The following is a 27010-nucleotide window of genomic DNA, read 5'->3' as shown; positions in this document are numbered from 1 at the left end:
ACTTGAAGGTGTGTTTACAGAGACTCTCCTCAAACCCATATGTACATTTGTATACATACTTGCATACTGACACACTATGTCTGGATAAACCACTTCAGATAAACACACAAGAATCATCCCAAGTGTTTCTGTTTACTGAGATAAGCCCACTCACATACTTGTAAAAACCCAACTTTGCTGCAGTAACCGCGTTTGCAGTTTCCTGATGTTCCTCTTCAGCATGGATTTGGCTCGAGTTGTATCCCCTTCACTGCAACCAAGCGCCAAGGCAGACCACAGGTGTTCCTATCTCTTCTATTTCTTAAGTCTCTGCCCCTCTCCTCCTCCCTTAGGCACGGCTGCTCTCTCCTTAACTTGTCCCCCTCCCTCGGAACGCTGACCCACCGAGGCCGAGCACGCACACCGGGCAGGCTGACCAAGGGCCGCGCTGAGGTGCAGGGAACATTCCCTATCCAGAGCAGGCCCGCTCGGGCTGGCTCCCTCCGGCCGCAGCTCCCGCTGTTCCTCCAGCTGAGGCAGAAGACACCGGGCTGGCAGCTGTCCTGCCCCAGCAGAGCGGGCTGCTCCCTGAGGCATCACCCCCGCACATAAACCGGCCTCCTCCAGGCGCACCCTTCCAAATGCCTGTGATCCTCCTTGCCCCAGTGGTGGATCCTCCTTCCCGCCTTCCTCTGGATCTCCCAAAGCCCCCGGCAAAGGAGGAGGCGAGCGCAGGCTCTCGGCGGGCCGTGCGGACTCCCCGCCTCACCCCGAGCCCGAGCGGGCCGAGGCGCGGCCGCTCCGCCGCTGGAGGGCAGAGCGCGGAGGGGGCGGTGGCGAACGAGGGGCGGGCGCCGCCGGGCCGCGTCCCCGGCGTGTGAGCATGCCGCGCCGGGAGGAGGAGGAGGAGGAGGAGGGCTTCCTCGGCCGGGACGGGGGAGGTTCGCACTGGAGTTAGTGCCGGGCAGGGAGGAAGCGGGATCGCTGCCGGAAGCGGCGGAGCGGCGGCGGCGCTGGGAGCCCGCGGTGCCCCGCGGGTAGCGATGTAGCTGGGTGACAGCGGCCGGAGCCGCCGCCTGCGCTGCCAACGGGCCGGTGCTGCGGGTCGGGAGCCTCTCCAGGGAGGCGGCAGTCGCGCCTCGCCTCTGCCCCGCTTTCCCCTGTGCCCTCGGCGCGGCCCTCCCGCCCTTCCTGCCTCCGCCGCCGGCCGGGGGCTGCGACCGCCGCCGCTGCTATGGGGCTGCCCACGCTGGAGTTCAGCGACTCCTACTTGGACAGCCCGGATTTCAGGGAGCGCCTCAAGTGTCACGAGATCGAGCTGGAGAGGACGAACAAGTTTATCAAGGAGCTGATTAAGGACGGCAGCCTCCTCATCGGGGCCTTGCGAAGTGAGTCGGGCGGCGGGGCCGGGGGCGGCCGGCAGGGGAAGGGGCTTCTTTTGTTTGAATGGGCGCCGGGCGCGGGCTCCCCTGCCGGCAGCCGCCGAAAGGCGTCTCCTCAACTTTCTCCCCCGCACCCTCCCTTCCTCCCCTGTGCCGCTGTGCCTCGCCTCGCCTGCGGCGGAGCCGGGTGGGTGTCCCGGGGGAGCGGGGGCGAGGCGGGGCCCTGCCCCGGCCCGGGGTCCCGGCCGCGCCCGTCCCGGCGGGGGCCGCGGGCAGCGCGGGGGCGCCGCTGCCGCCGGGGCGCGGACCAGCGGGGTGGTCCCACCGGGGGACGGGGGAACAGCCCAGGCTCGGGGCTGGGGGCTTAGAGTAGCAGAAATCAGAGACTCCTTAGGGTTGGAAGGGATTCTAACGATTTTGCGATTCTGTGACTCTAAGCCCTAAGCCCGTAGCCGTGGTGTAGATCGCTGTACGGTACGGACCAGGCGTGTAGTGTTGCCGGGGTCTCATTTTGGGACGCTGGCTGCTAATTAGGTGTCTTTAGATGACGAAGACGTCCGTAATAAATGGGCAAAGCAAGAGACAAATGAATTTATAGAAAGAGAATTTTTATATCTTATCATGCCACACTCCCGCGTCTTCACACAGTAGATTAACTTTTACATATTTTCAAAGGGTTCTGAGAGCAGAGATAAACATGAGCAATGTAGTGCTTTTAAAGGTCTGTGAGTTGAGCAGTGACAGCTTTCTGGGGTGTGAAAACGACAGTCATGCTCTGAAGCGCATAAAGTGAAAGCTGAAATTGTCAGGAGCGTCACTAGGTTTGTCCTCTTCTGTAACTTCTTGCCACTTACTTTTTCTCTTTAAGTCACTTTGGATCTCTCTCACCTGTTGCCCAAAGTTTTCCTTCAGGTGGAGCTGAGAACTAATTTACAGCATCTCATGCTGCAACGTGAGATGTTCAAAGAAAAGAATGACTTTAATCCTTAAAAATATCTGCCACATTGACATGGTATGCTAGTTTTTGTACAGTGAAGAGTAGCAGTATTGCTTGTTATGTGGACAGGAACAGATGTTGCTGAGCTCTGTAGCTCATAAGAAACCTAACTGATGCTAACTCTGAGTCTAAACCCAAAATTTATCTCAGTACCTGGGAGGTAAAAATTGTGAAAATTTTATTGATCCAACAGTCGGATTGAATTGTGCTTTTCCCTGCTTATAGTTACTTTACAGAATTGCATTTACATAAAGTAGATATTATCTTTTTGTGACTTTTTTTGTATATATGCATGTATTTCTGGATGCACCTCCTTTTTAGTGAGTATCTGGGTACAAATCTAGCATCTCATGAATTTATATTAAATTACTGTATCCATGCACACCACATGTGAGATGACATTACATAGAAATAGTGCTCGTGTGTATATATATATATTATATATGTATATATCTATGTATGTTTGTATTTATAAACTCAATGGTACAATTTTCTTCCCAGGCAAAAAAGTTTGAGTTTTAGTTGTATTTAAGTCTTTCTGTTTGCTAAAAAGCTTTCTTCATGTAACGGGAAGTCTGAGCTTGTGTTAAGTAGTAAAAACTTCCTATTTCAAACCTGTAAGATGATGTGCACAAATAGTAATGACAGATCAGAATACCACATGGCTACTTTTTTGACCTGGTCTAGCACTGGAAATTGACTGCTTTTTGTTCCAGATCAAATATGGAGAAATATAACTTTCTTCTTAAGCTGTCTGAAGACAGACTGAGAGAGTTGGGACTGTACAACCTGGAGAAGTAAAGGCTTCAGGGAGACCTTCCTTCAGCTTTCCAGTAACTAAAGAGTGGCATATAGGAGAGCTGGAGAGGGGCTTCTTACAAGGGTATGCAGTTAATAGGACAAGGGGGAAGGGTTTAAATTGAAAGTGTATGAGTTTAGATTGGATATTAGGAGGAAAATCTTTACTGGGAGAGTGATGAAGCTCTGGAACAGGTTGCCCAGAGAAGTTGTGGATGCCTCATCCCTATAAGTGTTCAAGACCAGGTTGGATGGGGCTTTGAGCAACCTGGTCTAGTGGAAGGTATGCCTGCCCATGGCAGGGGGGTTGGAATGAGATGATCTTTAAGGTACCCCTTCCAACCCAAACCATTCTGTGATTGTCTAAGACAGACTGTTGTAAAAGGAATATTGTTCTTGAGAAGTAATTTAAACCTTGATTTGATGTGAGTAATACCATTATTTTTGTGAAGAATACTTATGAGTCCTTACTAGACTAAGAGCAATATTTCTATCTTGAGTAATGACTACTTAACTTGCAAGTTCTCCTAATTTTTGAAACTTTTAGTTCAAATGTGTTTGACACAATGCTTATTGTATCCTATATACAGCTCTAGAGTATTATGTTATAGTGTCTTTTAAGCTTAGGAAAATAAAGTCTGGTCTGGTATAGTAAGAAATCTTTCTCCTTTTGTTCATTTCAAAACCTTTAGTTTCATGACCATGCCTTCCACAGAACACTGCCTTAGTTCCTGTGTTAGGAAAACTGGGGAAATGTCTGGATTTTCCTCAACAAAGTAGAAATCCTGGGTTTATACTGTGCAGACTCTGTTGTAGATGCTTCAAGTAGCACTATTGTAGGTTCCCTAGAGCACAGAACTTTTGATTTGTTTAAGCAAACTAGCTACTTCTACTCACCTTCAAAATCAGTTGAGTGTAAAATACTTGTGCACAGCTTTTTTTTTTTTAATTCTTTAATTGTTTTTGAGTACCAAACTGTCAGTAGTTGAGGTCAGTGTTATCTCTTAGGATTTGATCTTTGAATATTTAATAATCTACAAGCCCTAGAGAAAAACAGGCATTGTTTACCATGTTTTATCTCTTTAGGTGATCTGGAATTTTTATTTACATATCATTTTGTAGGATCAGTTCTCTTGGGTTAAAATAATCCACACTGTGCTGAAGAGCTTCAGTGGAGATGAGTTTTGGAACACATCATCCCTGACCATGTTTAGAGAAGAGACAGTGAAGCAGACTTGATGCATTTAGAAAAGACTATAAACTTCTAAAATTGGCTAAATATAAGTTTTATTACATGAAGTATGTGCATTGTTTTTCAGGTAGAATTATACTTCTGTATTACAAATGTTACAAAATATTAATATTTGGGCAGTCAACTATCGAAGTTACTGTAACAATGTAATGTTTATAAATACCTGATAAGAGATTCCATGTAAATTGAAGATAGAACAAATACATTTAATGCAGTATGCAAATATTTTGCATTTTCTTTGGAGTCATCCCAAGATAAAGTCAGTGATTTGGATGTGGTTTTGCTACCTTAATTCTGGAGAGTGCTGCTTTCCCAAGTAGTCTGCAGAGCTGCTGCGTTCCATGAAGCAGAAGCTGACTAGTGTGAATGCAGTGAGAACTGATAAAGCTAGGATTGATATCAAATCCTCAGCAGCTTTTTCGTAGCATTTTTTACACTGTTTCATTCTCTTTCTAAATGTATAAGGCTCTGGAAGTACCCCAGAACAACACAGATTATATGGTCTAGTTTAGCTGGGTGTTAGCATCACATCAGAGCAACGTGGCTGGTGAAGGCACTCGATCACAAGTCCTAAGAGGACAGGCTGAGGGAGCTGGGGTTGTTTACCCTGGAGAAGAGGAGGCTCAAGGGAGACCTCATCACTCTACAACTCCCTGAAAGGAGGTTGTAGCCAGGTGGGGGTTGGTCTCTTCTCCCAGACAACCAGCAGTAGGACAAGAGGGCATGGTCTCCAGCTCTGCCAGGGGAAGTTTAAGTTGGATATTAGGAGGAAATTTTTTACAGGGAGGGTAATCAGGCATTGGAATTGGCTGCCCAGGGAGGTGGTGGATTCACCATCTCTGGAGGTTTTTAAGATGAGACTGGATGTGACACTTAGTGCCATAGTCTAGTAACCACGGCAGTGTTGGATCAAGGGTTGGACTTGATGATCTCTGAGGTCTTTTCCAACTCAGTTGATTCTGTGATCTGTATGGCCATAGTGCCTACTTCAGCCTTGTCTTACAGTTAGTATTTATAGCAAGAGAGTAGTTGTCCTTTTTCACATTAGCTGAGATACTAAACCCATTACTATCTCTTGGAAGGCTTAATTTCTGCATATAGTAGATGTTCCTATTACGATAAAAAGTCATCTTTTGACAGACATTTAACCCTGTGAGTAGGCACAATTAAGTAGAAACAAATAGTTTACTTTGGTGCACCTAGAGAAGGGTTTCTTCATTGTTAACTTAGGAATTAGGGCGAAAAAAACTTTTTAGAAAAAATGTTTTCCTGTTACAACTGACCTTTTTGATTATTAGGTAACTGTTGACTTCGTAACCCTTCAGTCACCTAATTTAATAGATCTTTCAGGTGCATGTTTAAAGTGTATATGCTTAAATGCTTCATGTAGTAGGTCCAGCTGTAGATGGACTCCTAAAGCAGAACTGAATTTTTTCCTTCTTATTGATTCCAGCTTGTTTTGAATTAAAACATCAGGACTATTTTTTCCCCTGTACTTTTTGCCAGTCATGTACCTTGTAATTTCTTTGTAGTTGTCTTCTGTAAAAGCAGTCTAGTCTAGGGTGCTGTCATATAGATTATATAGGAAATTCCATTATAGAATTACTTGAATACTTTTAAATTCCATAATAGGCCTACTGAAAGTTAATGATATTGTGTTAAACAACCCAAAAAAATGACATGCATCTTGTACAGGTGATCTTATGGCTCATTGTGTGTAGAAGGCTTAATTTTCTTCTTCTGATTTTTGAGGCCTTCTCCATCTTAAGGCCTCTCAAATTCACATATTCAAAGATGAGAACTACATAAGTTTTGGTTTAATGGTTGAAAGTTCTGTGGATTTACAGCTGTTTTAAGTAATACTATAGCTTTTAAAGTGTTTTGATATGATGCAAACAGTAATGAGAGCTGTGGTGTGATATAAATAAGATTTAGCAGATATCTTTTGGAGTTTGTAATTAGGTAGCAATCATTAGTATTATTTTACTTCTTGACACGTGGAGAAACAAAGAAACAGACACAATTTGGAAATACCGTCTTTTGCAGGGGGTGTGAGGGATATTTTTTACCTGAGTTTTATAGAAATTTCACACAAAAAAGACTGTCTTAAAGCGTCTGGCATACAGTTTTCAGGGATTGTTCTCCCCTCTCATAAGCCTAATTATAAAAGTGATGAACCTGTTTATACATATGGAAATTTTGGGGGTTAGTTGTCTGGGGAAAAAAAAAAAGACAAAATTACACATAAGAACCTATGATCTTTTTATCTGTTTGGGGAATTTTTTTTCACGTTAAAAAAAAAAAAAAAAACAAAAAAAAACAAAAAACCAAAACAGCAACCCTTTGTGTCTTTCCAGAGAGATGCATTTTCCCAGATATCTTTGCCTCACATATTTTAATGAGATTTTATCTTTGCAATGTCTTTTCCAGATTCTAAATGGACCAGGACTGAGTTAATTGAACAGCAACTGCTGAAATTTGATAGCAATAATTCTCTTTTATTAATGTAGACGTAGTTTATACTTCTTGGTCCCTAAATACATGATTCCCTTACCAATTTGATAAAAAAGTTTCCCCCCTTTGTATGGCCATACATAAAGGTGTGATGCTAACACCTAGATAACTGGACCATATAACCTGTGTTGTTCTGGGTTACTCCCAGAGTCTTACTTAGAAAGAGAAGGAAACAGTGCAAAAAACGGTAGGAAAAGGCTGCTGAGGATTTGATATCAATCTCACTGCATTCACAATAGCCAACAGCTGCTTCACGGGGCACATGTGTGGCCATCATGCCTACTTCAGCCTTGCCTACTAGTATTTACAGCAAGAGAGTATGTTTTCTTTTTTCCCCACTAAAAGGAAGTTGAAACATAGTAATTGGCATTAGTTTTGCAAAATTATCTGTTCTGTTACTTCTGTTAGGCATTTATAGGGTCCTGTGCAGTCTCTGCTGGTATCTGCATTATCTATGGATTATAGACGTAACTTTCAGTTCCAGCAGTGTTCTGCCTTTCATGCAAAGATACCAATAATAAGCTGGTTCTTGGCCAGAGAAGGATCTTAATTGCTTCCTCTGGCATTTAAAGCAACTGCAGTCTGTATCGTATTATCTTTAGCCAAAGATATATGAAGAAACCGAATGCCAGTAGATAGCAGACTGTTGCAGAGTGCGTTATTTTCTGGCCACTGCATGATGTTTCATTTTGAACCAGTATTCCCTGCAAGTGAATTTCCATACTGTCAGTAATGACTATTGTGTTAACAAAGTCCTTGAATGACTCAAGATGGGCGTTCTTGGGCCTTAATATTGAAACAGGTATTCTTTAGAGAAATTTTGTAAATGGATTACATCAGGCTACCAGAGGAGCGAGCTTCAGTTTCAAATACCATATGAAATGACGTTTCCGCTTTAAAAAAATATTGTGGATTTTTTTCTACATTAGGATTTTTAAACTGATTTCTGTAAAAGGTCAAATTTAATCTTTTTCTTAATGGGCCAGTTGGCTTGTTGTCTACTATGTGCTTCATTTGCTATGAATAAGATAAATGAATTCTATTAATAAGAAACCAGCTGCTTCATGAATATTGTCTTTACTACATTGGAAAATATGATGCTGTGGTCACTGAACTTGTACAGATCTCTTGGGTTTTCGTGGGCAGAAGTGCTACAGCAATTTGCTGTTTCCTGTAATAGTAAATAACTTTTTATTCATCCTCTGCAAAAAATACAGAGGACAATGCAGTCCTTCTTTCTACTGAATGATAAGTAAAACAGTGCTATGTATTTGCTATCTGTTTTTTCCTATATTCTCAAAACTAATTATAAATAAATTGGGAATTTAGGAGAATTTGGTGTTGTGGATTTCCTTTATTAAATCCAGTCTCCTGCTAGTATGACATCGTGTAATGCCTACTTGTCAAGCTCCATTTTAAAAACAATTTTTATCCTTACTATTTCTGCTAAAAGCCCATTCTAGAACCTTGTTACTCTAAGAGCTGGGTAACTCATTAAAAATAAATTTAATCTGGAAATTTAGACTTGCTTACACTTATTTTCCTTTCACTCAACATTTCTGCACTGTTGTTGATTTGGATTTGCTTGGTGAATAATCACATCCTTTTGCTAGACTGAACAAGCTGTTCTCATCCTTTCTTCTAAGAGTTTCTCTGGTTTCTTGGTTATTTTAGTAGCTCTTTTCTAAGTCTTTTTGAATACAGTTTTTTTAAGTGTTCAAGACCTTAGAAGTAAAAGTAGGGGAAACAAAAGTAGCGTAATATTCTTTATGAGTTTGATCATTCCTCATGGTATTCTGTGAGAACATCAACCATTAAATGAAATCGATGTTTATGCTTCTTTTGACTGTGCGGTGCTATGGATTCCTCAAGTGTACAATTAAAGGTGAAAAAGTCTCAGGATCTTATAAGCAATAGCAATGAAGTGAATATTAAACTGAAGAAAAATAACTAAATAACTTGACCTTCTTCCATATTAATATGGAATTGAAGTGCTGTTGGGGAGTAATATAACCTCCCATAGGCAGTATAGTTTTTCAGATTATTTAGAAGTTATCAATTTAAATTGTTTCCCTCTCCTGAGTTATGCAACTTGTATTTCACAGGACACAAAAGCTTAAACATGTTGCTGCACTGGTGTTTTTCTTGATATAGCTCAGCATGGGAAAACAGTATGAAAATGCTGTATGTCTTAAGAAGTCTTATCTTCTTTTAGTTCGATATTCAAAGCACAATGCAAGGTGCTGCAATGCCTGGGTCATATAATTCATTCTACTGTTGATGTTACTTGATATTTTGAGGTTGCTTAAAGAAGAGAGGTTTGCATGTCAGATATGGGTTGTAGTGTCTGTTTGCAAGGGTACTCTTGCTCTCTGAAAGATTATGTCAATGGAAGTAGGTATCATCAACAGGATTATTTTCCTTTCTTTAAGAGCCTTTAAGTCAAATAAACATAATGAAAAATAAAACAGGTAACAATAAGGAGAATCAATTTGTGATTTTGACAAGAAAGGTTGGACCAGATGATTCTTGGGGCCCCTTCAACCTGGTATTCTATGAATCTATGATTTGATCCCGTAGAACCATCTGTGTCTGATATGGGGTCAGCTTCTGATGTCTTCTCAGAGAAGCCGCCTCTACAGCCCTCCTCCCCTCTACCAAAACTTTGCAATGTAAAGCCAATATAGCTCTTCACCTAGTAATTCCAGTGCTTCTGTCTTTGGAAGAGAACCCTTTTGATTCCTCTTATAACAATCAGTTGCCATCCAAGCATTTGGTGACTGCTTAAAAATTGTTTAGTTGTTTTTGATGCAGCCAAGTGAATTTATGGAAAGAAAAGAACAGGAAATGAATTATTTAAAAGCTGAAAAGGCTTTTAATTCTTTTACAGTACATCCTAGATGAGGTGGTCATTCAGCTGACCTGTTTAGACTTCTGTTAAGGATATAATTTTCTTTATGATGACCTCATCATACTGCTTTCTGCAAAAAAAATACTTGGGCAAGAACCTGGTTGCTTCTAGAAAATTATCAAGTAAAAAAATCATCTTCACTCTTTTTGCTCAAGTCCTTACCCTTGCCACTGTCTCACCACCATGCAAAAAGAGCACAAATCCGCAGTAAAACAAGCAATACATGGGATAGGTTTTTTTCCTTTTGAGTCAACTGAGTTCTTTGTTTGCTAATTGGAAGTGGATAAGAAAGGATAACTGGACATACTTTTTTTTCTGCTCTAATAACTTGATTCATTTCAAGTGGCCAAATGTCAGTGTAAGTATTTGTGGATCAGTTATTAAAAGCTGCAGTTCTTAAAAGAGCAGGTCATATTTAAAGGAAGCCCAGAGAGATTTCCAATGTTGTGGTGGTGTGTGTTGATGTTCCAAAGCCTTCCTAGATTACCGGTGCTGTCAAGACCTTAGGAACATTGGGACCATTGCCATTAGTAAAGTTTACATTCCTATTTAAGTTCATTCCATCCATCTTCTTTCCCTTTTCTGTCTTACCTTGTTTGCCTTTAACTTTTGTTTACAAATGATAATGAGGAATAGAGGTGGGGAGAACACAAGAACTCAACTTCCTTGGAATTTACTATTTGTATAAACTGTTATTTTATTCCATGAATATTGTAGAGGAGTGATTTTCCTCTAAGGCTAAAATTACTTATAAGTTGCAGAAAGCATGCAGGAGAAACTTGCTGATTTAAAAAAGATTGCTCTGAGCAATTATCTATTATCTATTAAAAAAATTGTTCCCTTGAACCTTCTCATATCTAGAACTATCAGTTCTGTTAAAACAAGCTGTACATTGAAGAAATACCTTTCCCTTGCCCCTCTTGTGGATCACTAGTTAGCCTACATATAAAGGGAAGCTAGAGAGCTATGTAGCTTACTTGCTGGGAAATTTTAAAATAAGTAAGACTTGGGCTTTACCATAGGAGAGGTAAAATTCCCTTGTTCTGAGGAAAAGCAGAAATTAGAACATCTGAGAAACTGCTACTGCTAAAATCATCGTGTATGTGTAAAAATACATTCATAAGGTATTGACAAATATTTTACCTTCTAGGTAAATATAAATTATTTATCCAATATTTTATATTTAGGATGGTTATTTAGAAAAGGTTCTTCACCCAAAGTGTGGTTGGGCACTGGAGCAGACTCCCCAGGGAAGTTGTTATGGTGCCAAGCCTACCAGAGTTCAAGTGCTTGGACAATGCTCTGGGGCACATGTTGTGATCCTTGGGGATGGTCCTTTGCAGGACCAGGAGTTGGACTCAGTGACCCTTGTGGGTCCCTCCCAACTCAAGATATTCTGTGACACTTACTAAGTTGTGTACTTCTATGAAGAATCTGTTTTAGTACAGCAAAAAAATGAACTAGTTACCTTAATAAAAAATTATAGTTAGCTTATAATAAAAATTTTGGTTTGCTCTGTGTATTCAGAGATGCTTTTGTGAATCTTGTCTCATGGTAAATGTTGTGTGCGTAGAAGTCAGTGTCTTCAAGAGTTAGGGTTTGGCATTTAAATATCTTATGGGTTGGATTCTCCATCTGAGTTGTGCTTTGAGGAGCCAGAGAGTGGGGAGAGGTCCAATAGTACAAAACAGACCTGAGGAAAAAAATTTCTGGTTTCAGTTGGTATCAGATCTTGTTAAACAGGAGTTGGTTTAAACTACAACAAAGTAGGTGGGGTTAAATAATCTACACAAATAATATTTTTTGATTAACCACGTGCAGAACATACCTTTACTGAAATTTAATACAGCTAGTACTACTACTTCTCTCTTCCCTTTTTTTTTTTTTTTTTTCCTCCCCAGTTTCAGCATATTATTGACCAAGTCTGATGGTAAAACTAGGGAAAAATAGTGCAGTTTGGTAAGCATCATGAATGCCTGAGGAGATATTTTTTGACTCATAAATCTCCGTCTAGGAATCACTGACTGGTTATGTTGTAGAGATTGGATATTAGAGTATGTTACCTTAATTTGATACATTTGTTGGTGTAACTCAATACAACTGAAGTAGCAATGAAGTAAATGCACTTCAACTTCTCAACATAGTTTCTTCTTGACAATGGCCAGTTCTTCAGTTTTTAGAAGGAATTCTGTTGCTGCTGTTTTTTGTTTTTAAAAAGTATGATGAGACTTCTGTGCTGGAAAACATGCTTCTCTTTTTTTTGAGAGTTGAAAATTGTTGGAATTGTGGCAAATCACTCTTTATTGTACTTGCATAATCTATTTGGGGATGTTTTCAACAAGTCAAGAGACAGCAAATGTGGCATGCCTGCAGGGTAGTTAACGCTGACTGTGGAAAGTAGTTGTTTGGTGGAGGAGAAAGATGAGTACATTTAATAAGGTGAACATGGGCTTGCAGACTGACAGGTGCCAGAAATGTATGATATCTGCAAATGTAATTTGAAGGGATTTGTGGATATTTATGGCATTTATGGGTGTTAAATCTGGTCCTGCTGCTTGTTTTTGGGAGAATGCTGAAAAATTGTGAAGGGACAAAGAACCTTTGAACATTTTAACAGCATATGACAATGCTCCAGCTCCTTGAAAACCACTAGCACCACAAAGCATATGGTGTTTTATGTCATTGCTTAATCAGAAGAGAAAGTTAAAGATTTATTTATATCACAGTAAAAAATATTGATGGAAAGTTTCTCTAAGAGACCAAGGTGTGTGAAGATTCAAGTGCTGGCAGAAGGTATACAAATTAAGATTAGAAACCTGCAACTGCGAAGTTAGTAAGATATTTCTTAAGACTAGTAAGTCTTAAGACTTCTTAAGAAAGTAATGGACTTTTCATTGCTGGAAATGCTTAAATTGTTTGCATTTTTTTCCCCTAAGATGCAGTCGGGTTCACTTATACATTTTGGACTTGAAGTATTAAGTCCTGAAACTCCTGTTCAGGGTAGCAAGGGTTGTTAACTGCGGTGCTTTTTTCTTGCCTTAAAAAGAAATATTGTCAGTCTACTTTCAAGTCTTCAGTTTACATTACTTGAATAATACATGTGTAAGTGAAACTTTGGAATCTGGGAAGAATACATCCTTAAGACGTTTTACAGTTTAATGTTTTTCATGTTTAAAAAACCTTCAAGAGAGGCCTCAGGTAGTTGCTTCTGATACCTGCCTTACTTTAGTATCATCATTGTGATTCGAAATGGAGGTGCTATCCTGTAATAACAGTCTTGATGGGATGATTTTGGTTTAGTTTCTTTTTTTTTCCTTTTCCCCTTCTTAGTTTTGAATACTAGACTGTATGGCTTATTTTAGTGTATATAGGTGCCTGTGCAAATATACATTGAAACAAAACCAAACAGTTGAAGATGGCAATACTTCCTTTATTTCTATATATACAAGTGCTAAATAAATGTTCAGTTCAAATTGCTGTGTTACAGGTATGTAAAGATAGCAAACCTAACATTTTTGAAAGATCCTTAATGTTAGGAAAGTGGGATTAATAGCTTAGCTTTGTTAGCCTGTTGAGATATAGATTGTCTGAAGTACTTCAAGCATCTTAAAATTTTCGTAGTTCTCATATACACATTGTTTTGTCCTCTATTACCATGACTGATTTAATTGAAAAATGCACAGATAACACTGACATAAAAAAAAACGGAGGTGTGTCTTCAAGCAAATGCATAAATGTAAGCTTGGCAATAGACTTCATGAAGTTTTCTCACAAGTACAGTCAGTATGGTTGGCCTTTTGCTGTGTGAACTTAGGGCTACAGCATCTTCATGCTGTTTGGGAGCCTAAGATCAAATGAGAAATCCAAAATATTTCATTTTATGAAGAGGCGTTTAGGCACAGCAGTACATTTCCTGTTTACATAGCCAAATCTTCTTTGTATGCTGAGAGATTTCCTGATACACTCACAGAGAATTTTTGAGTTTGCACTTGAAGCTGTAGCTTCTGTTTCTTAGCTGGGTGAAGATGCCATCATCTGCACCCTAGCCTGTATGACACAACTCGTTCTCCTATGGGGAAGGGAACTGATGTTTATCTAAGTTCTATCACCTGTTTATCCCCAAATTGCAGGATTGAAGATGAAAATGCTAAGACCATGTTTAAGAAATTTGTTAGCATTTCTTTGTTCAGATTTAATTGGGAAGTGAAAAAATACAAGTCTTCCAACAGGTAGTTTTTTATCATTCTTTTTCCCCTGTACTCCAAGAGACGAATTGGTCTCTGGCCTAAATAAATTTAACCCATGAATTCGCAGGATCTATTCCTTGCCTTTGCTTCCCTACAACATAAGAAGTTCTATTTTTTTATATTCTTGTACAATATTGATTACTGTACATAATTCTACTCTTTTTGTTTAGTGCCTTCTCTGTAAAGCTGAAATACAACAGGTTAAAATATGTTTATTATTATTTTATTTGCGTTGCCACAGCACAGCAATGATGTAATTCTTTGTTTTGTCCATTCAGTTTGTTTTACTCTTGTCTCTTAATGCAACAGATCCTGAATCTCCCTGGGAGTGGTAATCATCTTAAATTTACTAAAATAACACTGCAAATCACACCTTTTCTTTTTCCCCCACCAACTTTCTGGCAGTTCTCGAATCATTTGTCAGTAAAATATGTGTGACGCTGTCAGAATTCATCATCATCGGCACTCCAGAGCCTCTTTGATGTTTTCTGTGAGAAACCAAAGTTGTCAATACACCTTGAGACTTCAAAACTATTTTACAATAGAAACTAACGTGCCTACTTTTGTCACTTGTCTTGAGGAGTCATTATGAACCACTGAATACTGTGTTGCTGGGTCAAGGGTCAGTCTTGCAATGTTTTACTGAACGTTTAATGTATCCAGAGGAATTGATGGTATTTTAATAAACACTTCTCTTGTCTCTTTGTAAATTAAAATGGCACTTAAACAACAATGTATTTGCACAGATGGAATGAAACACAAGACAGAGTGTTACTCTTACAAGAGAACACTAGTGAGTTTGGCTGTGATGTTTCAGTGGCTTGATACTTTGTTTTGTTTGGTTGTTCTTTTTAAAACGTATTAAGTGATATAAATCTTGATGCCCCCTGCCCCTTTTTGGAGTATGCAGGATGGGCTGAGTGCAGTCAATAGGAGCAAAGACTATGAGGTTCTGTACCAGTGGGAGTTGGAGTTTCTGCATATCAAAATCCCACGTCTGGATTCTTGGCAGATATCCAGATTAGACCAGTTGTATGCAGAGTTCTTGGTTTCTTCTTGTCACAGTTGTCCCACAGTAAAATCTGTGATTTGGGGAGATTTATCTTTGACTTCTGTCCATCTTTATAACTAGCACTTTGTCTTTTACTGTATATAAGTAGCTGTTGAGTAATTTAAACATCTGTTAAGTGTCATGGAGGATTTCACTTCCATCTCAGTTTCTACATAAGTCTTTAGTTAAAAATGAAAAAAAAGTGTTATCTAAAAAAGTTATTATATATAATAGTGTTAAATATGGTTTTATAATTTGATTTACTGTTTGAATTTGATTTGGGTACTTATAAAACAGGCATTTTTTATTATTTTATATTATTTATTAGGGAAACCTGCTTGGTTTCCCACAGGAGAGGGATCTTAAAACAGTTGATTAATATATTTTATTAAAATAACATTGGAGTTCAGCATTTTTTTTCTGAAGCTAAACAGATTATTCAGATAATACCTACTATCGCTGCAGTAGAACTTCTCGTGTTGCTGTATGTCATACTGTCCAGTAGAAATTTTGTAATACTATTTTGTTAAACTTCATTAAAAGTACATTGGCTCTTTAGATGTGAAGTCTGATACTCCATTAACTTCTCATTCATTCCAGTGTAAAGATTGCATTTATGCCTCGTGGAGAAATTTAGGAGGAAGGATTTATGGTGAGATCCAGATATATGACATGGAATTTGGTCTCTCCAAAAGCTGGCTTCTGCTTCTAAAAGGATGTCAAGTATATGGAAAGTTTTTTTGTTTAAAAAAAAAAAAACACAACAAAACAAAACTGAAAAACATAAAGTGATAGGACACTTCTGCAAAACCTGATTGTTTCCCCATGGAACAAATTAATGTAGTCATTAATTAAGTCCTGTTATTACTGAAATACAGGTTTTGGAGCTTGTGAGCTTACTTAACTTTCTAGATATGTCAACCTCTCTGCAGGCTCAGCAGAGCCAGCCACAATGCCTTCAGATGACCAGTCAGTGACCCTCACAGAAGTACTTATCTTCTAAAATAAGTCAGACAAAGAGCATCTCTAAATTGTGGTAGCCTTTTGCTAAAGTTCCTCCAAGTGTCCTCAAATAACCCCTTTTCAGAAAGGGCTTTATCTAACCTGGGTCTGGATTCCAGGTGTCCTGTTAGACTCCGGAGCAGTCTGTGACAGCGAACGAGAAGTTTCACGATTTAAGTGTGCAGTGCAGGGGCAAAAGTGCTTCCTTTGTTGTATGCCTGCTGCTTGGCTATTTTATCTGATGATGACAATTTTTGTCCTATGAGAAATAGTAGCTGTTGCCTGTATACATTGCCTGACCTATTCATCTGAGTTTAGATTTTTTTTTTTAAAACCTTTCTTTTCTTTCTTTCTTGCATGTTTTGTTCCCCAGTTTCTCTGAAAAGTTCTAGTCTAGCTTGTTTCTACTTTTAAGTAATCAAATCTATCACTGTGGTTGTCCTTTGTCAACCTTCTCTGTGCCTTCTTTGTGGTAACTGTGCCCATTCTGTGTTGGACTGCAAGAAACTTCATGGAATATTCAAGGTGTGAATGCATCAAATAATAATTTCTGCTTTGAGCTTGCTTTCTCTACTAGGCCTTAATATTTCTTACTGTCACTAATTGTGTAGTTGATATTATAAAATAACTGTCTACAGTGATTCCAAGAGAACTTCAGGATTCCAAGATAATTCCAAGAGATTTCAGGAAAATTAAAGCTAATGTAAATACCATCACTATGTGGATATAATTATTTTTTTCTATGTGCATTAGTGTGTGTTTCCTGAATGTAATGTTCCTCTATCTCCTCACCTCCTTGACATTTAAGGTTGTAGCACTCCTGCTGTTTTTCAAGAAAGGAAGAAGTGAAAGCCGATTATAAACACCTGTATCAGCAGCAAAATGTTACTAGTGTTAACACCCTTTTTCAAATCTGATCTCTAGATTTTACGATGGCTCTGATAAGTAGTAAACTCCTTTAAGTTTCAGAAAGGAAATATTTGGCAGGAAAAAGAAGTGTTAATTGTGATAATACAGAAGATATACTAGAGTTTGGTTCTGTTATAAGAAGCTGCTGCAAGTGAGTTCAGTACTCGCTGCCTCCATGCACTGGCAGTTGTGAAACCAGTTTGGTTAGTCCGTCCTGTAAGATTCCAGATTATTGAATATTTTACTGGCTTAAAGCCCACATCCTCTTGTGTTTCTTTCAAGATAAATAGTTTCACACAGCTGGAATATGCACTTTGTTGACTTCAGTACTTAGAAAAACTGAAGCTTTAAAAGAAGAATCTTCTGCTACCTCTACAACTCTACTACTGTCCTACCTTGGTCTTAAAATGAAAAGATTTTTTTTGACTGTAAAATATTATGAGGCTTGTGTAGGTTACTAGTGAAATTTTTTTATTGTTACCATCCAGGTGAGTTATGTCCATGTCTGAGAACAGTCTTTGTTAATGTCTTACTCCTTTGGCTGTTCCTAGGATTATGTGAGTTTGGGTTTTTTACTTTTATCAGTGAGTAGAAACACTTCCCGACAGTACCAATTCCAATTTATAAAGTATTTTAGAGGAAGGTGTGGAATCTTTTTGAAGCTGTTGTCAGACATCTCTTCTGCTGATTGTGAGTGTGAGAGCTCTAGGCAACCACCTTTCATCATAGAATCATTTAATGGTTTGGGCTGGAAGGGACGTTTAAGATCATCTAGTTTCAGCCCCCCTGCCATGAGTGTTTACAATTCTGATTGATTTTTTATTACACTGAATGCCACAGAGAGGAAGTCTATTCTCTGTAGCTTATGAATTCAAATGAAGGCAATAAAAACAGTTACTGTGAAAAGCCGTTGTCCAAACAAGTAGGTTTTTGGAAAGTAAGATGAGCATAGCATAGAAAAATAATTTTGTTCCCTGTGTTTGTTGGAGAGGCTTTGAACTAACACAATGTTTCCTAGAAATTGCGGAGAGAAACTCAGTGCTAGTCCTATCATTTGAAAATGGAGAAGTACGAAAAAAGTTGACCTGAGAGGGGTTCAAGAAGAAAGGATAATCTTTGGGCCTTCTGAACCAATGATTAAAAATCAACTGGGTTCAGTCTTCAGGGTTCCAGACAAAGGGGAGAAGGAAAAACCATCTTGGATAACTAAAGTTTGCTCAAACCTGTTCAGGAAACAATAATCATGATAGTACAACCTGCTTTTTTGGTAAATCATATCTATGTTTCTTCTGTGCTTCCAGCAAAAGATTAGACCTCCCCCCCACCTCCCCCATTCCCACTTCAGAATTTATTCTCAGGACTTTCTCTCCTTTTCAACATACAGTCCCAAGGAAGAATTATATGAATTATGTCTTATGTGGAAAAATATGTTTTAGTAATTCTGTGCTTAAAAAATATGCTAGGCTTTTACCATACCTTTGGGCATGAACACCTAGGAGAAGATGATCAATGATATCTAATAAATTTCCCCATCATGGCCTTTAGCTGTACCACTAGAAGGTGGTACCTTTTTTGAAGGTGTCAGAATCTTGTGCTATTGGATATTTACTAGCTCTGCTCTTCTGTTTGTTTTTTTTTTTTAAATTGAAAATTCCATAGCAAAAAGACTGATCCTAGAACATGAAGAAAACATATTCTGCAAAGGATGGAAATTTTTATCAAAGTTAAATTCAGCATAAATACCATTATGTTATAAAAATGCTCTGTAAGTTGTGCATACAGATTCCTTCAATGCTGAGTGAAATGATCAAAGGAAATTTTTTTAAGGCCAGGTAGTAGATAAATTTTCTGTCCATCACTTTTTAATTCAGACCATGTACTGTGTCTCCAGTATCTCTGAGTTTGTTACAGCAATCTTCATGCTACGCATTATTTTCAGCTAATGTTAGATCTATCATTCTGTTACTTTACACTTCTTATGGAAAGGAAAAAACCAGTATCTTTTATTTTTCAGGTTATCTTTTGCTACCTTGAGTGTTGCATAGCCTGCTGCATTTAATTTTAAAATAACCTGTGTCAGTGGTAAGTTCGATCAGGAATAGTTCTATCAGGCCCTACTGCAGTCAGGCAGACGGCCGTGATAAGGATATATTAGGTAACTACTGGTTTAGACTATTGCAGTAAATGTACTATTATTTTATTTTTCTTCCAATAATCATTTACACATACACTTGAAAGTTATCAGGGCTTCAACCTGTAAGTCTTTATTCCGAGCCAAAACTCTCTCAAGCCCTTCTGCTTTGCCTGCCTGTGGAGAGATGATAAAAAGCAGGATATGACTATTAGGCACATCCAGAAACATGTTCTGTTTTTTCATTCAGTAAGACAAAAACATGAATTTTAAAATAATTTTTTCAGATATATTTTGAGAAGCTATACACCAACTAGTAAAGTTAGCAGCTGCATAATCTTTTACCCTCTTGCGTAATTCAGTTCAAGGCGACTTCTTAATTTGAAAACTTTACTAAATTTTGCTGCTAAGGCTGAACTTTTGAGGGTTATTATTGGATTTTGTTTTGCTTTGAGGGAAGAGAAGTTTCATTTTTCATGTTAGAAATAGGAGGAGGAAGGAATGGCACCAAAAAAAAAAAAAGGAAACTTCAGTGTACTGAAAAACTGGCACTTGTAAGTCCTAGTTTTTGTTTGACTTAGTTTTGTTCTATTTCTTAGTAACTGTGTACATATCTTGATGGTCTCCAAAATCAACAGGAAAATAATTCTCAATAAGACTGTTTATGTAAAACTTCATATGGATTTTCTTATCCATAGTATTTAAAATTACTGCTTCCCACACTGATTTCAAGAGCAGTCTTTACCTGTCTGTATCCAGTTTATAATTTCTATTCCACAGTGATATTTTTTTATTTTCTCTTCTGGTCATTATGGAGATTGACAGCAGAGCACACAAGATTAACTTAAATATTTAGCTTGGGGGTATGATATCAAAGTTAAGCTTACTAGCTCTTTGGCTGCTAGGTAATGAATGTGACCAGCTTGCACTGAGGTAGCTCTGATTATTATCAGTGTTCTGGTCTCTTGTCTGTCCAGAGTGGATCCCAGGAGTATTGTTTTCTATTGGAAGGTGCTTGTAAAAGGATTTAGCAAGCCTGTCTTTGTGAATAATTGGCTTGATAAGAGATGTTATGATACATTGTATGTTTAGGGAGCCAAAGGATCAGTCCTTAATAGCTGAGCTATTACAACAGTCAGCAGGAGTCATTATGATCTCTCTTGACAATGTGTAGATCGGGGATCTTGAATTCAAAACCAATTAACAAAGTCAAATTGACTTCTTTGGAGAAACTGTGTATTGCACTGCATGTTAGAGCCAAAGATATCTGTAAAACCCTCTGCTTATTGGTTGCTGTAATATTAAATAAAAGAATTAAAAATAATAAACATCACACCCCTCCTCCTTCCCCACCACCCCCACCCCACCTATTTATTGCTATGTTTTTTTCCTCTTGCAGATGATATTTTAATGTACTCTGTTTGTTTATGTCAAGGAAGCTAACATGAATGTTTGGTGAAGAAGGTGTTTTATTTGGCTATTTATGTAGTCTCTTGAGTAATTGAAAGACCACAGACTGTTCATTGATTCATATTTATGTACATGTTCAACTGCAGATGAAAAAGGATACAGTCAAGAGACATGGAGCTCTGAGAGGGCCATCCATTGCAGTTAAAGCATTTTACATGCTCACAGAAGGAAAAAATACTGCGTTTGGAAAGCAATGTCTAAAATCCAAACTACTATGTTTGTGGTCTATGTTTGTTTGGTTCCTATTGCTCCTTGTAAACACCAAATGTTTTCTAGACAAACTGTAACTTTTTGCCCTACAGAGAATTCCAGTCACATTTCAAAAAGAATTGATGATTTCAGAATTGTGTCCAGTTGCAGAGCTTGTTTGGTTTTAAGCTTGCTAAGAATTCCCATGTTTTTTGCAAAGTATCATTTAATGGAAGTTTCCACTTGTATTAAATAGAGGCTAGAGAAGTCAACATGTTAAGTTCTGCTGGGCATTTGAAATGGAATCTACAACTCCATTAAGCCACTTGTCATTGAGAAAAGGGAGAGCAGGAAGCTGTGATGGAATGGAAATCCATGAAGCCAACAAACTGTGAGCCATGCAAAGCTGGTACTCTAAGTGCAACTTCTTACAGCATACTGGAGAGAAAATAATATTATGGTGATGTCAGGGACATTCTACAGTCAGTCTTTGGATAAAAATACAGTTTTAGGGTTAAACACCAAATTTTGCATTATGAATCCTTTAATATAAAATAACTCGTTCAGGTTCAAAGTGTTTCTATTTTTTTTCTTCATTCTCCCAGTAAATTATTGACTCATTGACTCATTATTGACTTTTCCACCGTCTGTGGAAACAAGCTCGGTGGATATTTTCCAAAAGCTTAGTTATCAGATTTTTCAGTGTTGTATCTTTCAAGAAGGATTTTTTCCCATTTCTCTTGGAGAAAACCTGTCTGGGCTTCCTCTACAACTCTTATACAAACAAGGAAACTTTTATGCAAACAAGGAAACTCTCTATTTCCTGTCTCTTCAATATTCCCCTGGAAACTGATTCTTGAGATTGAGCTGTGATGAAGTTAGATTGAAATCTTAGTTGGAATTAATCTTAGTGGGAATTCATATGTTTTTAAAAAAGAGGGATAATATCCTGCAGCACCTTAAAACTGATGAAACATTTTATATACAAAAATCTTATTTTAAAATTATTCAAATGTAAACTGTTCTGATTAAGAAACATCAGAGTTTAATTTTGACAACCTTAATAGTTCTGTCCTCGTGTTTGTTTCAGTTTTCTTTTGTTTCTGTTTTTGGGGTTTTTTTAAGGATACTTGAACTAAAGTTTAGCAAGTGACAGTTAAGCAAGCAGGCATGTTTGTGTGGGGAGTGTTTCTTGTTTTCCTGGAGGCTGACTTGGATAGAAAGCACAACTGCTGTAACTGGAGTAACTGGACATTCTGTAGGGCCCACATTATATGGATCAAAATAATGTCGTGCTGCTTTTTATTTTTTTATTTTATTTTTAATGATATTGGGATTTTCTTCTCTCCTTTTAATATAAAACTGTTTTTTAAAATTATGCTTCCTTGGAAGAAAAAAGTGGCAGAAGTCTCCTTTTAGAGACGGGGAAGTGTGGGGAGCTGCATTGTTTGCAGCTCTGGTTATCATCTCCTGGTCTGATGGAATGGCATCTGCAATAATGTGCATCATGTAGGGACCAACAAGGCCGAATCACCATTTTGGTATGTGTGGCCTTAGGCACACATCATCTGTGTGCCTAAGGCCACAGATGATTCATCATCTCCATCTATTAAATAGGTGGATATGACATAGAAATGTACTTCTTTTTCTAGATTTGGTTTGCCTGAGGACTGAGATAATTGTGTTCATAACTAGACTTGGATGGTATGCAGTGAGCAATAGTGGGAGAAGGAGAGAGCAATACTGCACTCTGAGTTAAAAAACAAGCATGAATAAAAGTCTACATAGTGATTGCCCTTGTGCTAAGAACTAAGTTAGGAAAAGTTTTGAAGGAGGAGGGTGAAGATAATAAATGTGTGCAAGGAGTACAGCTGTATAATCAGTCTTCACTCAAGCTATTTGGGCTTAGTAGCCCAAATCAACTTTTTGTCAGCTATTTATTTAATAATGCAGTTATTTTTACTGTTAAAAGTTACGCTTACTTTACCTCATAGCACAAATTACTGAACAAGTCCTTGCTGGGAGAATTACAGCCTTATAATATAACTAAAGGCATAATGATCTACCTCCTCCGGTTTTGGAGCAGTTGAAGATGATACAGCTTTCATCTGCCCATCATTGCTCATACACTGGAGAACATCACCCGTGGTTCAGCCAGCAAGATAAAAAATTTTCATGATCCTTAATTTTGTAGTGTGAACTCAGCTCCTTCTCCTTTGTTTTTGTCTGTTGGTAAAATACATGACCCTTGATACCTGGCTAAAGAGGGCTTACCCCTGGTGGCGTATCGGCTCATCCATGAGAGTGATAACCTCCTACTAGCAGATGGTGGTGATCAGCTACCAGTGTCTTGAGACATTCAAGCTATTGCAAAATATATGTGTCCAAATCTTCCTACAGAGAGCATAAACGAGTGTGTTGAATCAGACATGAAGCTTATCTGGTGTTGCATCCTGTCTTTAGATATGAGTGAGTGCCTTGCTGTCAGTTGTGTTTTTCTCTCATGCACAGCACTGACTGCCTAGGGTAGAGAATAACAGCAGGAAGAACCTAGTGATGCTTCCACTGCCTCCAGTGGTTTGGGGCTTGAAGATTTCCTGAGCAAGGGGTTAGTTATATCTTTAATAGCTCTCAGTGGATTTTTCTTCTGTGAACTTGTCTAGTCCTTTTTCAAACCCACATAAATTTTTATATCCACAGCATCCGGTGGTAAGGAGATTGATTATTTAACTACACATTTTAAGAAAAAGCATCTTCTTTCTTTGTTTTGAGCTTGCTTCTTGCCATCCTTTCTGTACTACTTGTGATTTTATAGAGCTCTTGTGGCTCCCCAGTTACCTTTTCAGGCTGATTACTGCATGTGCATTTCTTTAAACAAGGTATTCTTACCATTTTCTTACATTTACCTTTGTCTCACTTCCCTGCATCTTTGGTATCAAGGATGGTATCAAGGAGTAAGACAAAATCTGTACATAGTTTTTAAATTCAGGTTTCTCATGGCTTGATGGAATTGCATTAATGATATTTCTGTTTCTTTATCCTCAATTTCATACAATTACTAGTATTTATTTTGTTTCCTGATGCTGCCTAAAAATGTACAGTAATAAAACAACCTAGTTATTATTTATCTGGTTTAATGACAAGATCTCATTTGTGAGCGATAATAGTTAGTTCAGAACTCATCACAGACACCATAATTTAAACACGACTAGTACTAATGGATGGTAAGATTATTAATTAAAGTATATCACTCTGCCTGGAAGATAACAAGAGGATGCTGTCAAATGTTCCTAAATCTTTTTGTGACAGGAAAGTAGAACAAAATTCCAGAGAATTAAAAGTTGAAAAAAACATTAGGTGAAATATATAGAAGCCTCGTTGGTCCTTCTTAAAAGTTATTTGACTTAAGAAAAACTAGACAGACTTCAGCAAAAGGTCATTCAGGTTCCTTAGTGTTGTTTGAGAAGTTAATTAAGTAAAAAAGTCCAACAAAATGAGTCTGATTCTTTTTTTTTTAATACAAAGAGTCTACTCTTTGAAATAGTTTTTTACATAGAGAGAAACGTCATATGAGTACTGTTTTTTACAGGAGTTATTTCTTTCTCTCTCTGGTTGAATGCAATATATCTGGAAAGTAAGGTGCAAAAACTATTACATAACTAACTGTTCAGGAAATAGTCACATGCAAATTGGACTTAACTCCAAACTCTTTGGGAATGCTTCATTCCTGAGCTGTACAAACAGGAGATCACCTGGTAAAGTAGTTGTGCATTTCATTAGTTAATGAAGCATATTTCATTTGGCTGGTACTTTTCTCCCATTATTAGAATGTAGGTATTTTGGTTACAGATTTTCGCGTTTAAGATACTGCAAGTGGTTTAATTTAAACCCTTAAAAATGTATCTTTAGGGCTTTTAAGTGCTTTCATGGCTCTCATCTCTGCATTTTCTGAATTCCTTTCATATTTTAAAGGTAGAAGAGGGTTAAAGTAGCATGTTAAGCTTGTTTGCTCTATGAGACTGATGTGTTTGCTATCCATTCTCTCTAAGTAGTGAGAAGTGGCTGTGTAGTGAACTGGCTCTGTGGTAAACCAAATGCAAGTCAGTCCTTTAGGCCAAATTTGGTCAAGATAAGTAGTGACGTTTAATGTCACTGAACAAAATCCTGCTTGATTAGGGCTCTCAGTTCCGTCCTCCATTGCTGGAAGTGCATATCTGGTTCTCTAAACAAATGTTACTTACATCTGTTCGTGTGTGTGTGTGTTAGAACTCTCACCGCCCACACTCCAACCCTGTTATGTGCAGTACTGAAGTTCGTGTGACTGTGATATTAGTTGTCTGATCAAAGGAATCTAATCAAGTGTTGTATTCCTGAGCTCCAAGAGCCTGAAAGAATTTCATAGAGAGAGTGTTTCATTTCCTTTAAAGCAGATTGGTAGTATTTTTTTCCCTTTTAAATGGGCTAAATATACACATTTTAATTTTTTTCCCTCTCCTCCTCCTTCTGGTCTTACAACACATTTTACTTTGTTGCCCAAGTGCAGAAAACTCTGCCAGGAAGAAGGGTGAGCAATGCTTCTGTTTCCCATGACCCTCAACTCTAATGTTGTTCCAAGAGCTCACTACTTACAAATGCCTTGATAACTGCTTTCATTCCTTTCATCCCTCCCCCGCCATCCAGTACAGGCCAATGTGACTGATCCTCTTTTGAGCAGCTCTTTTCACAGAATGGGGGAATCTACTTACAGTAAAAATCATGGCACATAAAGGCATTTGAAGATATATTGCAGAAATTTTTGCAGCTGAAGATCTGCATGATAATTGCTGCAGTGATTTATTCTTGGTTTTCCTAGAAGCAGCTTCTTAAAGCTCCCTGTTCATACCAGAAATAACCCTATTTTTTATTTTTTCCCCTATCTGGGGAGGGATGGTAGTGGGAAAATTGCATCTCATTCTACATGTACACCACACTGAACTAGCAGAACTGATCTTGTCCAAATTGTCAGAACTGTGTCTCCTTATGTATGTGTTGCAGCATAGACTTTAATTATATTGTGAAATTTTTATATCATATATTGCTTTGTGTTTCTATAAATAGGCACATGCATTTTTTAAATTTCTCTGGGTACATTTTAGGATTAAGAACAGAGAAAAGTGTCTTTTAAAGTACTACTAAAAAATCATCTGATGTACCAATATGTTACGTTGCATTAGAAATCTGGGAATTCCCATGTTTTTTCTGGCAACTCCCTAGTTACCAGACAGGAAATCACTCTTTGCTTTTTCAACCTCTGGCAACATCTGCTCTTGGTTTCTCTGTCCTCTTTTTTGTGGTGCTTCTCTGCCTGCTCACTGTCACTGGGATGCGCCAGGAGGAGTGAGAAATGAGGCAGCAAGCCTGATAAACCATCTTTCATTGAAAGAGTCTGGGGGGGGAAGATTGGGCTGTGGATCCAGCTCCCTGGAAAAGGCTGACGCTGTTCTGGGAAACAAACATCCATGGGGTGGGGGAAGAATGTGGAAGATCATGAAAGAGCATTTAAAATCCCCAGAAGGAGCGAGAGAAAGTATGTTGAGGGTCAAAGCAAGTTTGCAGTGAAGAAAGTTTAGGAACCTAAGCTTGATAATGGAGTGGTAGAAAAATATGCAGAAGTTAAAAGTAAAATGATATAGAAGATATGAAAAGCTAACAAAAAAAAAAAAAAGGAAGGTGTAGGGGGGAAAGTTAACATTCTAGCTTTTTCCAGTACTTTAGGATTTCTGTATAATCTTACACTAAGGCTGTTGCTTCAAGTTGTTGGTAATTCAAATGACTATTGGAACAAACCTGTAATTAATTGTATGGAAAAAAGGGAAAGAAGCTGGCATGGGCACAGTGTTTGATGTTGGCCAAACAGTTCTACACTACTGTGTTGTTGAATTGGATACCTTGGTGTACTATTTACATTAGCAATACAGACATCTGAAAGAGATTGTGCACTTACATCTGAGATTTTAGAGCAGTTTTGAGTTACATCATCTTGAGATTGCACAAGGCTCTTGCCAGTATTGTTAATATGCTTTTGTAGTGTGAGAATTAGTGTATGATGACTGCATGACCAAAAGTTTCATCGTGTGGCTCAGCTATAAGATCTTGCATGCCACCATGACCCAGACTCCTCTGGTGTACATAGTAAGTT

At 38.5% G+C, this 27010-nt stretch overlaps 1 protein-coding gene across 1 annotated transcript in view; it reads left to right on the top strand.

Annotated features, from left to right (window-relative positions):
• Positions 1-1182: 1182 nt before the first annotated feature.
• The window catches only part of ARHGAP42 (Rho GTPase activating protein 42), a 146984-nt gene continuing 121156 nt past the window's right edge, over positions 1183-27010 (top strand). The window contains exon 1 of the mRNA XM_017816045.1: positions 1183-1367. Coding sequence (XP_017671534.1) covers positions 1214-1367 — 154 coding nt within the window. The 5' untranslated portion in view covers positions 1183-1213. The remainder of the gene's footprint in view (positions 1368-27010) is intronic.

The sequence above is a fragment of the Lepidothrix coronata genome, unplaced genomic scaffold (assembly GCF_001604755.1).
Source record: "Lepidothrix coronata isolate B3197 unplaced genomic scaffold, Lepidothrix_coronata-1.0 Scaffold53, whole genome shotgun sequence".
Taxonomy (NCBI): Eukaryota; Metazoa; Chordata; class Aves; order Passeriformes; family Pipridae; genus Lepidothrix; species Lepidothrix coronata.
Note: the sequence above shows the minus strand (reverse complement) of the source record. Positions and strands in the feature narration are given on the sequence as shown.